The 13,604-nt window shown below is 50.2% G+C and overlaps 1 protein-coding gene across 1 annotated transcript in view; it reads right to left on the minus strand.

The window, feature by feature from the left end:
- Positions 1-4,663: 4,663 nt before the first annotated feature.
- TMIE (transmembrane inner ear) overlaps positions 4,664-13,604 on the minus strand; it is a 78,180-nt gene continuing 69,239 nt past the window's right edge. The window contains exons 3-4 of the mRNA XM_024107398.3: positions 13,170-13,319; positions 4,664-7,012 (exon numbers count right to left, since the gene is read on the minus strand). Of these exons, the coding sequence (XP_023963166.2) occupies positions 6,693-7,012; positions 13,170-13,319 (470 nt within the window). The 3' untranslated portion in view covers positions 4,664-6,692. The remainder of the gene's footprint in view (positions 7,013-13,169; positions 13,320-13,604) is intronic.

The raw sequence follows: 13,604 nt of genomic DNA on the forward strand, positions 1-13,604 counted from the left end.
ATCCTGCTCTCAGGGGCACTGGAATAGTAATATGGATGGTGAGATCTACATTCAGTTCCAGACCTTGCTCTCAGACAAGCCACTTAATCTCTCTGTGCCTCAGTTGGCCATCTGTAAAACAGAGATAACAGGCCAGAACGCCAGCTGGTGTGGGTCAGTGTAACCCAGGCCTGCTTGGTGTGGCACTTTGTCCCCCTCTAGTGGTATCTAGATCATCTAGAGCAGAGGTGGGCAAACTACGGCCTGCGGGTCACATCCGGCCCGCGGGACCCTCCTGCCCGGCCTTTGAGCTCCTGGCCTTGGCGGCTCGCCGCCGGCCCCTCTCCTGCTGTTCCCTCTCCCCCCCACCCCCCGGAGCCTCAGCTCACTCGCTCTGCCGCCGGCGCAATGCTCTGGGCTGCCGGGCCGGGCAACAGAGCTGCAGAGCCTGGCCTGACCCGGTGCTCTGTGCTGCGCGGTGGCGTGGCTGGCTACAGCCGGGCGGCACAGCTGTAGCGCCGCCAGCCACCGGTGCTCCAGGCAGCGCAGTCAGGGCCGACGAGAGGGGGAGGAAACCAATACAAATTACTGGGGCCCGGCGGTCTGGAAGGGGGCTCGGGGCCTGGCTTCCCCCCCCTTCTCGTCGGCCCTGTTTAGCCGGTCCGCCCTTGCTGGGGAGCCCCCAAAAAAGTTTTCACTGGGGCCCAAACCCGCTCTCGGCGGCCCAGAGCACGGTAAGGGGGCAGGGAGCGGGGGGGGTTGGATAGAGGGCAGGGGAGTTCGGGGTATGCATAGGGGTCGGGAATTCAGAGGGCAGAGAACAGGGGGCTTGAATGGGGGCAGGGGTCCTGGGGGGCAGTCAGGAAGGGGGGGGTTGGATGGGGTGACGGGGGCAGGCAGGGGTGGGTGTTCCAGGGGCTGTCAGGGGATGGGGGGGGGAAATGGGGCAGGAGTCCCGGGGGGGCCATCAGGGAATGGGGGGTGCATGGGGCAGGAGTCCTGGGGGGGCCGTCAGGAGGCAAGAAATGGGGCGGGGGTCAGATAGAGGGCAGGGGCCGGGCCACGCCTGGCTGTTGGGGGAGGCAAAGCCTCCTCTAACCGGCCCTCCATACAATTTCCGAAACCCGATGCAGCCCTCAGGCCAAAAAGTTTGCCTGCCCCTCATCTAGAGATTAATGAGTCTGCTACAGCCTTGGCTAAGAGCCATGTGGCTTTTAGCTCATGCATTGAGTTCCAGAAACCCCAGATTCAATCCTGCCTGCTGACAACTGGTGTCTATCAGCATAGCTCAAATGACTCACAGTGATTTACGCTACAATGAGGATCTGGCCCATCAATACTTACTGGCCTCACAAGGTGTAAGGCCCCATGGCTCTAGAACCCAGGCCTATAGAGCTAGGAGGTAGTGAACAGCTCCCATCTACCACTCAGCAGCATCTATAGTTACCCTCCGCTCCATTTCCCATGAGCTCCTGTGGACACAGACCATGGGAAGTTCCACCTCAAGACCAGCAGCCGCCCCGTGGCTCCTGATTGGCTCCCTGTCCTATGTAAACCCAACGGGTGTTCCAGGAAGTGTCTAGGCAACAGTGTAGATCTTCTGTAGCTGTCATGAGTGGTCCTGTTCTATGCTCTTGAGCTCCTGGCTTGACCTTGGCTTGTTTTGGACTTTGCCTCTTGACTAAGACCCTGAAACCTCACTTGGACTCTCTCTCGGGATTGACCCTGGCCTGGAACTGACTACGAACTCCTCGGCTACTCCTAGCCTCAGGTTTGCCCCTGCTTTGACCCTTGGCCCTGATTGCCCTTGTTGCGATCCTGACACAGGGTAGTGGTGAGACTTATTACACTGATGTTTGTGAGGCGCTCAGTTGTGGTGGTGAGGAAGAGGGGGAATCTAGGTGGCTAGCAAGAGACGTGGGATGCTTTATACGAGCCAGCAGGAAGCCCAGTGCTGAAGGTCTAATTGCAGAGTGAAAGCCAAATCTTTTTTCCAACCGATATCTTCCACAAGATGCAGATTGGAGACAAGGCTGAATGGGAATTTTAATTAATGGAGATATCCCATCTCCTAGAACTGGAAGGGACCTTGAAAGGTCATCGAGTCCAGCCCCCTGCCTTCACTAGCAGGACCAAGTACTGGTTTTGCCCCAGATCCCCAAGTGGCCCCCTCAAGGATTGAACTCACAACCCTGGGTTTAGCAGGCCAATGCTCAAACCATTGAGCTATCCCTCCCCCCGGTATGGTACCTACTTGTGAGTTCCTGGGACATCTCCCTAAAGATGCTACTTTCAGCCCCTACACAAGCTTAATCAGAGGGCAGTCAAAAAGTTACAACTGGGAAATACGTTGGCTGCGTATTTTGAAGAGGTGGTTGGATTCCCGGCATGATTTCTCTCTGTCACAGTGTGTGTGTACTAGAGAGGGTGTTAGCTTTAGGCCCTTTTTATCTTATGTTACCTACGTGCCAATTGACTCCAATTAGCTCATGTGTGTGTAAATGCCAGTCCAGATGCTCCGCAAACACTTGTTTCAGGACACAAACGTGTGTGGAGCGTCTAGACTGGTGTTTACAAATGTGTCTGGTAACAGGCAGAAATTGGTAATCAACCAACAAGTTAAAACTGGAGCAAAAAGACTAGCTTAGCCACAGAGCGAGCGAGCAAGTGTACGCTTTGTCCACACATAGCCCGCTGCCCTGAAAGACTGACCGACCACAGGCACCTTTGACTTCAGTGGGAATTGGGAGCACTTGTCACCTGCAGGCCTCACAGGACTGGGTCCACTTGTCTCACAACTGTGAGCGCCGACCTCAGGGCAGACTGTCAGAATACCGGCAGAGACCCCAAACTGGAGGTGTGTTTTATAATTCGATTTCAACAAGCCTGTGACAAAAGTGAACTCCTGCATCACTACACCTGTCTTACCGGGAAGTCACAGACAGTCCCCTTAGACCAGAGGTGGGCAAACTATGGCCCGCGGGCCATATCCGGTGCATGGGACCATCCTGCCTGGCCCCTGAGCTCCCGGCTGGGGAGGCCAGCCCCCAGCCCCTCCCCCACTGTCCCCCCAGCGCTCTGGCCCACCGCTCCTGCCGGGCAGCGTGGCGGCGTGGCTGGCTCCGGCATGGTAAGGGGGTGGGGAGCAGGGGGTTCCGGGGGGCAGTCAGGGGACAGGGAAGAGGGGGCGGTTGGATGAGGCAGAGGTTCTGAGGGGGGGGCGGTCAGGGGATGGGGGTTGGATAGGCATGGGAGTCCCAGGGGGCCTGTCAGGAGGTGGGGGTGTGGATAGGGGTCGGGGCAGTCAGGGGACTGGGAGCAGGAGGGTTGGATGGGAGTGGGGTCCCTGGGGGGCGGTTAGGGGCGGGGGTCCTGGGAGGGGGCGGTCAGGGGACAAAGAGCAGGGGGGGTTGGATGGGTTGGAGGTTCTGAGGGGGGCAGTCAGGGGGCGGGATGTAGAAGGGAGCGGATAGGGGGCAGGGGCCAGGCTGTTTGGGGAGGCACAGCCTTCTCTACCTGGCTCTCCACACAGTTTTGCAACCCCGATGTGGCACTCAGGCCAAAAAGTTTGCCCACCTCTGCCTTAGACTCTCCCGTCTTGTCACCCAGACAAACTGGGCTTTGGGATACCAAATTTTGTCACCTATACCAAAAATTGCACCACATTTAGGTTGACCCCAGTCCCAAGAGACCAGTCACTTGTCCCCAGATCAAGTAGTACTACAGATCTTATGTAACCCATGTACCTAATAGGGAGATATCTCTTGAAGAGACCCACTGGGGGGAGGCAGGAGTGAGTCGTGTCTGGGTCATTGTTGCTAGGCAGATTTAGCACGCCACATCTTCTGGAATTGGGGGTGGTAGTTTGGGGTCTGCTCCAATAGGTGCCCTGTTGCTGGGGTCAGACTCCATGAGGGCGAGCGGTCAGGCCATGTGCCCTGTGTGAGTTGGGAGAAGTTGAGCCCAGGAGCCGGAAGCAGGCTGGCGTCCCTAACTCGGAAGCATTTTGCAGCAGGGTTTTCTTTAAATCTAGACACAAAACCAGAGGTGAAAGTAAGCTGGTACAGTCCGGTACGGCAAGAGCCGGTATGCCGTGCCGGACCGGACCGGCTTCCCCAGGCTGGTGATTTAAAGGGCCCAGGGCTCCCTGCAGTGGCCAGAGCCCCGGGCCTTTTAAATCGCCTCCCGAGCCCCGCAGCCAGAGCCCCAGGGTAGCACCGCAGGGCTCCGTCGGTCATTTAAAGGGCCCGGAGCTATGCTGCGGTAGCGGCGGCTGGAGCCCCAGACCCTTTAAATCATCCCGGAGCCCCGGGGTTCCCAGCCACCTCTGCAGCTGATAGCTGCAGGGGTGATTTAAAGGCCCCCCCTCTTCCGGTTGAGGCCAAGCCCCCGCGCAGGACTCCGGCGTACCGGTACGTCCTTTAAGTTACTTTCACCCCTGCACGTAACTGAGTGGTTGGTTAATCAGTCCGCTGACTGGCTAGCAGTGATTTCCACAGAGGAAGTCTGCATGGATTCCAGCTGGAGATTCCCGCAAGCAATTGGAGGGAAGATGTTGTTTTAGACTCTAGCTACTTTCTATGGGAGTTGTTTTTTGTTTAAGGCACTGGAGACGGGAAATGAAGTGAACTCTAGCCCACACAAAGGTTACACTTACACCAAAGACAACGCTGGCAGCCAATTCTATAGTAAACGAACTACAGATTTATTAGCTAAGAAAAGGAAGGGAGAGTTATTGAGAGGTTAAAGCAGGTAAAATATATGCACAGGTGAGTCACAGTTTATAATTCCAAATGGTGGCAGTGATGTAATAAACTCCCAGTTTCCCAAAAGCCTTTTCAGGGTATGCAGATTGTCTCTGGGGATCTCCACTTTGCATCTGATACACTTTCCTGTAAGTGTCCAAACAGCCCAGAGATGCACGCTCTTTCCTGGAATCCATATGTATAACTTCTTCTGATGGTGTCACTATGATGACAGAGCGTGAGGAATGCATTTGGAGTCTTTGACCTCCAGTGATCACACACAATGACCACTTGCTTTGAAATGAGCACTTTTCCGTCAGAGGTCCTCGTTTGCGTTCCACAAGGCTTCTTTCTCATTTGATGGGTTATTTAGTTACAGAGGTATACACAATGTAAATGTTTGCTAGTACATTATCACAGGATTCAGATAAGTGAAAACATTGCAAATAAGATCCCACTAGTTTTCAGGAAGTTTAAACACCAAATACACTCTGATACATTTAACAATCACTTTGATCTATACTAAAATACACAAGTGAATTGGCCTGGAGCTCTGGCATGAGTTGGCTGGTCTGCCAGCGTCACACCCATGATGAGTACGACTTGAAGAACTGAAGACAGCATCACCCGCCTCCAAAGGATGTCTATTTCTTTATTCTATATTTGGCATGCAGCTTCGTTTATATGACACTTTTTGTAAAAAACAGAGGATAAGGCTTTTGGAAAGTGTGTTTAGCTCGTGTCAGGAAAGTGCTTCTGTCAGCATCTCTGAGACAGAGGGAAACACCAAACAGTTAAGAAGAGATGCACGGGGAAGAAGAGCCTTCTCCCAAGACATCTCTAATATAGCCATAGATTAGAGAGCTTCATCCTATGGGTTGTGCCTTCCAGCAATTATTTGGTGCCTGAGTTTAGCCCTCTATCCCGGGCAGCGTGTGAACCGGCTACTCGGGGAGGCTAGCCTGCAGCCCAGACCCTTCTGTCTGAGCCCTGTACCGGAGCCCAAAGCTGCCCAAGCGCCCCCAGTCCCAGAGCACTGGGTGGCATGGCCCCCAGCCCCGCGTGGCGCGAGCACGGGCCCCAGCTGCCCTGAGTCCCGGGCACGGCCCGGGCCATGGAGGAAGAGCCGGAAGCAGGAGGGGGCTTAGAGGCGGAGCATGGGCAAGGCCACGCCTGGCTGTTTGGGGAGACTCAGCCTCCCTTGGCCTGTGATACCCGCCTCCCATGCCCTCTATGGAATGCCACATACCCCAGAAGACTGGCGTGAGGCTTAGCTAATGTTTGTCGAGTATCTTGATCTCAGATGGAATGGGCCAAGTACCCTCCCAGGGCACATCTATGCTGCAGTCAGAGATGCCCTGCAGCACACGTAGCCATACCTGAGACCGCTTTGATCTGTCTAGTTCGGGCACCAAAAGCAGTGAAGCCACAGCAGCGTGGGCAGCAGCAGTATATACCCGTGGGCAGTATATACCCAGGGTCCCGGGCAGGGTTGGACAGCCGCATGCTGCTGCGGTTTCGCTGCGATTGGTTCTCAAGCCAGCTAAATCAAAGCTAGCTCGGGTGTATCTATACATGCTGCAGTCACACCTCTGATTGCAATGTAGACACACTCCTGATGTTCTGGCTCTCGGCAGCTCTGTGCGGCTATGAATCCATCTGTGCTCCTATTTCTCACTCCACCCTGCACGCTGGAACACAAGCAGGACATTCTGTTCACAGGTAACTTTCTAGCCAACGAGGCAGGTTTTCCTTTGGCAGAAACATCACCTCTGTAGAAATGGCGATTTTGCTTTTAAAGAAATCAATCAAGTCGCTCCAGATAACCTCAAATTCTGGAGGGACTTCGTCTCCTCCCAGTTCCCATCATGCTAGTTCCAAGGCATTAGCACTGCACTCCCCACGGCAGGTCTGCAGCATTGCACGTGCTTGGGAGAGGGGGTATCAGCAACTCCGCTGTTGGTCTGATCACTTCTTTTGCTGGGGTTTCCTTGCTGAGGACTTGGCATTCCCCCCAGCTTTGCTGCCAGCCTTGGTGCTGCCTCCTGCCTTAGCTCTGTCCGTCTCCTTCTCACCTTTCCTTCCACCTCCTTGCTTCTTTTCACCTGCACCCTTCCCTCCTTCCTTCTTTCTGGTCTCATCTTTCCCTTCTTTCTTGGACCCTTCTTTCTGCTCCTTTTTGCCCTCTTTCTTCTTGGATCCCTTGGAACCTTCTTTCTTGCCTTGGGCCCTGTCCACTTTCCCTGAGACGGTGGGCACCTCCTCTTTCTTCTCTTCTGCCACATGAGCTGTAGGGATTGAAGGGGGAAAGAAAACAAAGTAAGTTACTTTGGGGTAGCTTTCACCAATTCCTGCAGCCCTCATGCAAATCAGGGAGATCAGAAATCACTTTAATCTAACAATCCAACACCCTCCATATTTCCCTTTGGCTCCTTGATTTGCTGCATTTAAACATCGGTTTATTAATCTACGGGTATATTAGGAAGAATGGGATAAAGCTAATCATAATCCTGGCTTCACTGAAATCAGTGGCAAAAAAATCCCATTGATTTGAACGGGACCGGGACTGGACCCAAGAAGACAATCAAGGAGTATTCCCTAATAGTAAGGCCTAATGTATAACAGTGTCCCAAGGGAAGCAGCAGAACCCCCATTGTTCGGTTTGGTTTAACACCAGACTGGGTTTTTTCTTGTGGGGTGGCGTGTCCCTTGCAGAAGAGAAGAGACTGGCCTTGGGTGTTGTGAATACAGGAAGAAACTTTACTATGCTGAGCAGACAGACAGACAGCCTCAACGGTGCATTGCAGAGTGAGGAACAAGAGGATCGCTTGAGCTGGTCCAACTACAGCTGACGGCGGATTTTTTTTATCAAAACCATTTTTCAGTGAAAATTGATGGTTAGAAAAACATTTCAGTTGGGACGACATTTCATTCCAAACCCCCAACGTGAAGGATTCCAATGACATGGACATTTTTGGAACAGAATGTTTTGATTTTGTTTGTTTGTTTCAAAACAGGTTTTGAAAGCAAACTCGCTATTTTTATATAAAACGTTTGCTTAAACGTTAAAAGATAAAAATCAGAACAAAATGTTTCCATTTTATGAAAAGAAAATGTTCTGAGTGACGGGCAAGGAAAATTTCAGAAACTTGTTTCGCGGGAAATGTCATTTGTTTTCGTTCCCTTTTGGAACAGAATTATTATTTAGTAGTAGTAATAGGAATAGTTAAATCACAGAATTTCCCTTGTCGTGAGTAATCTGGTTCCTGCCCAGCCGTATTGCCGACTACCCTGTATCACTTCTGCCATTTAAAGTAATGGTAACAATAAAACATTCATATAATTTCCCTGTGTCCTTAGTAGTTCTAACTAGGAATCTAGACAGAGAGGTGAGTTAACTATAGTTACAAATACATAGTGCTTAATTTGTGCCAGGGCTTGTCAGGGCCAAGCCCCAGCACCCAGGGCCGGCTCCAGGCACCAGCTGAGCAAGCTGGTGCTTGGGGCGGCAGATTGTTCGAGGCGGCGTTCTGCCAATCCTAGGGCGGCACGGCCGCTTTTTTGTTGTTGTTGTTGTTGTTCCGCTCCGGCCGCCCTGTAGGAGGCGGCAGCGCGGAGAACCAGAGCGCCCTGCAGGGCAGTCCTTTTCCTTCCCTCCCCGCCAACCGGAGCGGCAGGAGGTGCCGCAGCGGGAGGGGCCGCATGGCAGCGTCCCTGCTGTAGCCCTGGCCGCCCCCTTCTCTCTCTCTCCAGCCCATTTCCCCCCACACACACACCCCAGCTGGTCCCCCTACACCCACGCTCCGGCCACGCCGCAGGTTTTCTTTTTTTTTTTTTGCTTTGCCGTTCTGGCCGCCCCGTTTTTTCTGTTTTTTTTTTTGCTTGGGGCGGCCAAAAAGCCAGAGCCGCCCTGCCAGCACCTCTAGGTTTGGCAGTTCATAGCCCCGGCACCTTTGGGCTTGCCGCATCGGTTATGAATGTAAAAAACCAGCACCTCTTTCATTACAAATTAAGCACTGCATAAAAAGTTGTCTTGGGCCAAATCCTCAGCTGGTTTAAATCAGCATAGCTTCATTGGGGTTAACGCCATTGACACCAACTGAAGGCTGATTTAGTTGGGGTTGGTCCTGCTTTGAGCAGGGCGTGGGACTAGATGACCTCCTGAGGTCCCTTCCAACCCTGAAATTCTATGATTCTATGAAGGTTTGGCCCTGTTTTGTTCAGTGTCCTAACAGTAAGATAAAGCAGAAGGTCTCGGGGGACCCAGGGTGGTCTTTGGTAAACACTTTTTGGGTACTGCTTCGCTGGAGTCCTCAGTGCCGACTACAGTCCAGGGAAAGAGCAGGAACTGCAAATCTCTGCCTTATGTCTCTCTCGGAGACCCTTACTCATCTCAAGTAGCACCTCATTCCACAAACAGTGTGGTTTATTGGAAAGGGCACTGGACTGGGAGTTAGGAGACCTGGCTAATACTTGTGACTCTGCTACTGACCTAATGTGTGGCCTTGGGCAAATCACTTCACTTCTCTGAGCCTGTTTATATGGTAAGAGCTCCGAGGCAGGGACTGTTTCTTACTATGTGTTTGTACAGCACCTAGCACAATGAGGTCCTGATCTTGGCTAAGGAATCTAGGTGTTACTATAATAAAGTAGGCTAATGTTCAGCAGGAGTAAGAGTGTCACAATTTGGCCCTTAAGTATTAGATATGTCAACCCTTCATTAATTCTGCCCAAGGGTTTAATAATGAACGATTTTCTTTAAAAGAACATGGGATTGTTTTTCTCCCCTGCGTTTTTGAGCACAAAGTTTGACATTTTGAATTTCTATTTCAAATTATGAAATAACATTCAATCGAAGATCAAATTTCTCATTTCTATGGGGTGGGGGGGAATACAACACTTTGCCAAACTACAGCATTGTGCAAAATGATGACAAAGATCTGCCAGAAACGACCTGTTTGTCACAACCCCTCGTCTGACAATCCCAAGTGTTAGATAGAGGCATGTGTCCCCAAAACGTTTCTTGTGAGGCTACATTGCTGCCCAAGAGCTTACTGCTAACGAATCTGCAGAATCAGATCCCCAGCAGGTTTAAATATCCATAGCTTCTCCACCGACTTATGGAGCAACACCAATTTGTACCAGCTAAGTATCGGGCCTGTCTTTATTGTGTTCATTTCACCCCAAAGTAGTCACCACAAGTGCACACAATGTGTTATAGAAAAATAACACCCTTTGGCCATGGAAGATTGTGATCAATACACAGCAGTTATAATGTATCTACAAAGTAATTATTCAAAGGGATCTGCAAAGTGAAAATAATGCAGCCTCTTTCTTTTAATCGGAGGGAAATTCGGACACCTTGGAGGAAAGTTTGGGAGAGACGGATCGCCTCCTTGTTTATGACCATTACAAGAACCAATCCAGCTCCCAACCAAGCCACTGGAAACTGGATCAGGCCCTTAAAACACGCAGTCCCGTCACCAATCAGAGCAAGGGCCAAACCCTGCTTGCATTGCTCACATGACGTGAGCAAGATGACCTATGTCAATGAGGGGAGCAAGATTTATATGCACAATCTGAAGTCAGTCCTTGTTTTTGTCCAAAAGAGACGTCACCCCATGCTGTACAATCAAGAAGTCCTCGGAGAACCAGCCATCAGTTGGGACATTCCATGATAGCAGTAACAGTGGGATAGAGAGGTTCAAATAACAACAAGCAATAACGGTTAATAGTATTTAATAATCATAATGAGATTGGCACTTAGTACTTAAGTAGCGATTTCCAACTTCACAGCACTTAATGACCATTCATTCATTACAATAACTACTTCTTTCTATTGCCTGTTCACAGGAATAAATGCACCATCAAACTACATGGCAGAAGCTCATCTGGTGCAATCCGACATGGGTCTTTTGACTTCAGTGAGGCTATACTAATATATACCCCTTAAGGATTTGTTCCTACATGTTTTGCTCTGTTAAGTCAGTTTGAAACCAGATTAACTCCATAAAACTTAAGTGGTGCATAAACCTCATTCAGGACCTTTGCACAGGGGCAAATTTCACCCATTTAGGGCCAGGTCCCCAGCCGGTGTAAATCAGCATTGTTCCATGGCAGTGAGTGGAGCAAATCTCCCGTCTTACCATTTGGTAGATTAAAAGATTAATCTTGAAGTCAATGGAGCTACATCAGTTTACACAGCCAAGGATGTGGTTCAGAAAGTGCAACTGACCAGACCACTTATTCTGGTAACTTGAGTGAAATGCAAAGAAGAAGGAGAGAATACGCACAGCCTAAAAAGTGGAAAAACAAACAGGAGGGCCTGATTCCTCCCTGCCCTGCAGCTTGTGACACCGATTGTACAAAACAGGCACTTGTATTTTTGTTTGTACACTGCCTAGCACAATGATCTATGTTTAGGTGCTACAGCAAAGCAAACAAAGAATCAATTATACTGAATGAATGAATGGAGAAATCACATATACATGGGCAGATTAGATGTAAAACACTGGGAAGGCAGCTTGGTAGGATTTTACACTCTCTTCGCATAGCTATAAATGTTGACACCAGCTGCAAAGTAGCAGATAACTGAGCCCTGGACATTTCTCATCTTCTCATTGTCATGATCTCAGGTGTAATTAATAATGGAGCCGGAGACACTTTTCAATATGATTTCCTACTTCCATGGCTAGCCCAGTTCTGTTGTCATTTATACCCATCCAACCCCACTGGGCCAAATGCCTCCCTTGATTTCACTGGCTTTACTTTGAGGTTGGATTCGGCCTGTTGACTTCCATGAGGTAACGAGGAATGGGGCGTCTGTTGAATTCGCACGGACTCATTAAGGCCACAGCCCAGCAAAGCACTTGAGCACGTGAGCAATCCCATGAAGCCAGGTCTACAGGCATAGCTGCACTGCATTCAATAGGGCTATACCAGCTGAGGCGCTGACCCATTGATTGAAATGGGGAGACTCATGGACTTTAGCCTACAGTCATTCCATTGGCTTCAGTGGGCTTTGAATCAGACCTTCTGTGCTTAAAGTTGGACATGTTCACAGTGTTCTGCTGGATCAGGGCCTGAATTCCTTCTGTTTCCTTATCTGCCTCCCTACGCCCCTCCATATCCTGGATTGTGATACTATGAGACCTAGATCCTCAGACATATGTAGGCAGTTTAAATACCTTTGAAGATCTAGGCTTGAGGCAATAAGGCTCCAAGCTCCTCTATAGCCTAGTGACCACTGGTTGGGCGTACAGAGCAATGTTAAAAAGAAAGCCCTTAGGAAGAAGATAGAGTGAAGGTGAAACACAGGAAAGGAAAGGAGAACAGTGAGTTCCAAAGTCCACATCTCCTCTGGGAAGCCATGGAAAGGAGACGCCAAAGAGACAGACAGACAGACATTCCCCCTAGTTTCCTTGTAGGGCCATTTCATCTTCTTCCTTCACCACAGGCAGAGAGTTGAGAGGTCTGGACTGGACATGACCAGAGAGAGTTGGGAGGTTTTCAGTAGAGCCTAGAGTATAGAATTACGAGAGGTGAGTGACAGGAGAGGAAGCCATGACAAGCTCATAGTGACAGAGATGTGCTTGGCAGTAGGGACTGGCAGGCCATTTAAGGGGCAGCGGAAATGTTAATAGAACTGAGTGAATAATTGATTTTTCAGTTTGGAGGCCAAACCCCGCCCACCAAAAAATTCATTTGGGGTCAAACAAAATGCTTTGTTCATCTCCAGATGAACGTTTTTCCAGTTTTTCTTTTTGTTTTGAGTCTTTCTCAGGTATTTTACCCACCCCTTTTGGGGAAAAAAGCAACATTTCTAGACGAAGTGCCATTTCAAAACGAAAAACGGAAATGAAAGTGGCAGAAACGAACCGTTTTGACTTTTTCAACATTTTTCTTCCGCCTTTTTTTTTTTTGGCTGACTGTTTGCCAAATTCAACCTGAATTCGCAAATTGTTTCCGCGACCTGAAAAATGCATTTTTTTCAGCGACGTTAATATTCATCAGGACAATTTTTGCCCAACTCTAGTTAACAACTCATTTGCTACCCCTTGAGCATCACCTCAGAATCTGGCCTTCAGAATGGAAAAGTAGTGGGGCCAGAGCCTCAGTTAGTTTAAATTGTTGATTTCAGTAGATCATTGACACCAGCTGAGGATCTGGGCCAACTGCCTTCAATGGAGCTATGTGGATTGACACGAGCTGTGGATCTGGCCCTTTGATCTTAACGATAGTGCTTTCTGCAACAAAAGTTAAACGATATAAAGAGCGCATGCAAAGCAGAGGAGCTTTGCACAGTAAATTACAGGGCCAGATCTTCCATGGGTGCAAATTGCCATTGAACTGCCTGGAGCAACAGAGATTTGTGCCTGCGGACAATCTGGCGCTTTGCGCATGCAGAAAGAAACCCCGGGAGAAGAGACGGGGGTGTGGCTGTACCTCCAGGGATCTCCGTCAGCTCGTTGAGCGGTGGTACGGTCTCCAGTTTGTCTGCGTAGGTCTTGGCTGCCTGCCGCTGTGCATACCGGGCCTCGATCTCTTTCTTTGTCCGTGGAATCCGGCACTTGAAGATACAGCACAGGGTTATAACTGGGAGAGAGGAGAGAGCGGGTCTCAGTTAAGTTTGCTGGCACAAGTAAAAGGTTCACCAGATCACAGCCAACAGATATCAGTGGGAGAACGCAGATCTCAGTGCAGCTACGCCAGTTGGAAATCCGGCCCCATTGACTTCACTAGAATTGTCTGTCTAGGTTTTTATCTCCCCTTCATCATCACAGAATCTGAGCTCCTCACAACGCTCAACTGATTTTACCCTCACAAGCTCCCCGGGAGCTACGTTAGTAGCATCCCCATTTCACAGCTGGGGAACAAGGC

The sequence above is a fragment of the Chrysemys picta genome, chromosome 2, assembly GCF_011386835.1.
Source record: "Chrysemys picta bellii isolate R12L10 chromosome 2, ASM1138683v2, whole genome shotgun sequence".
Classification (NCBI taxonomy): Eukaryota; Metazoa; Chordata; order Testudines; family Emydidae; genus Chrysemys; species Chrysemys picta.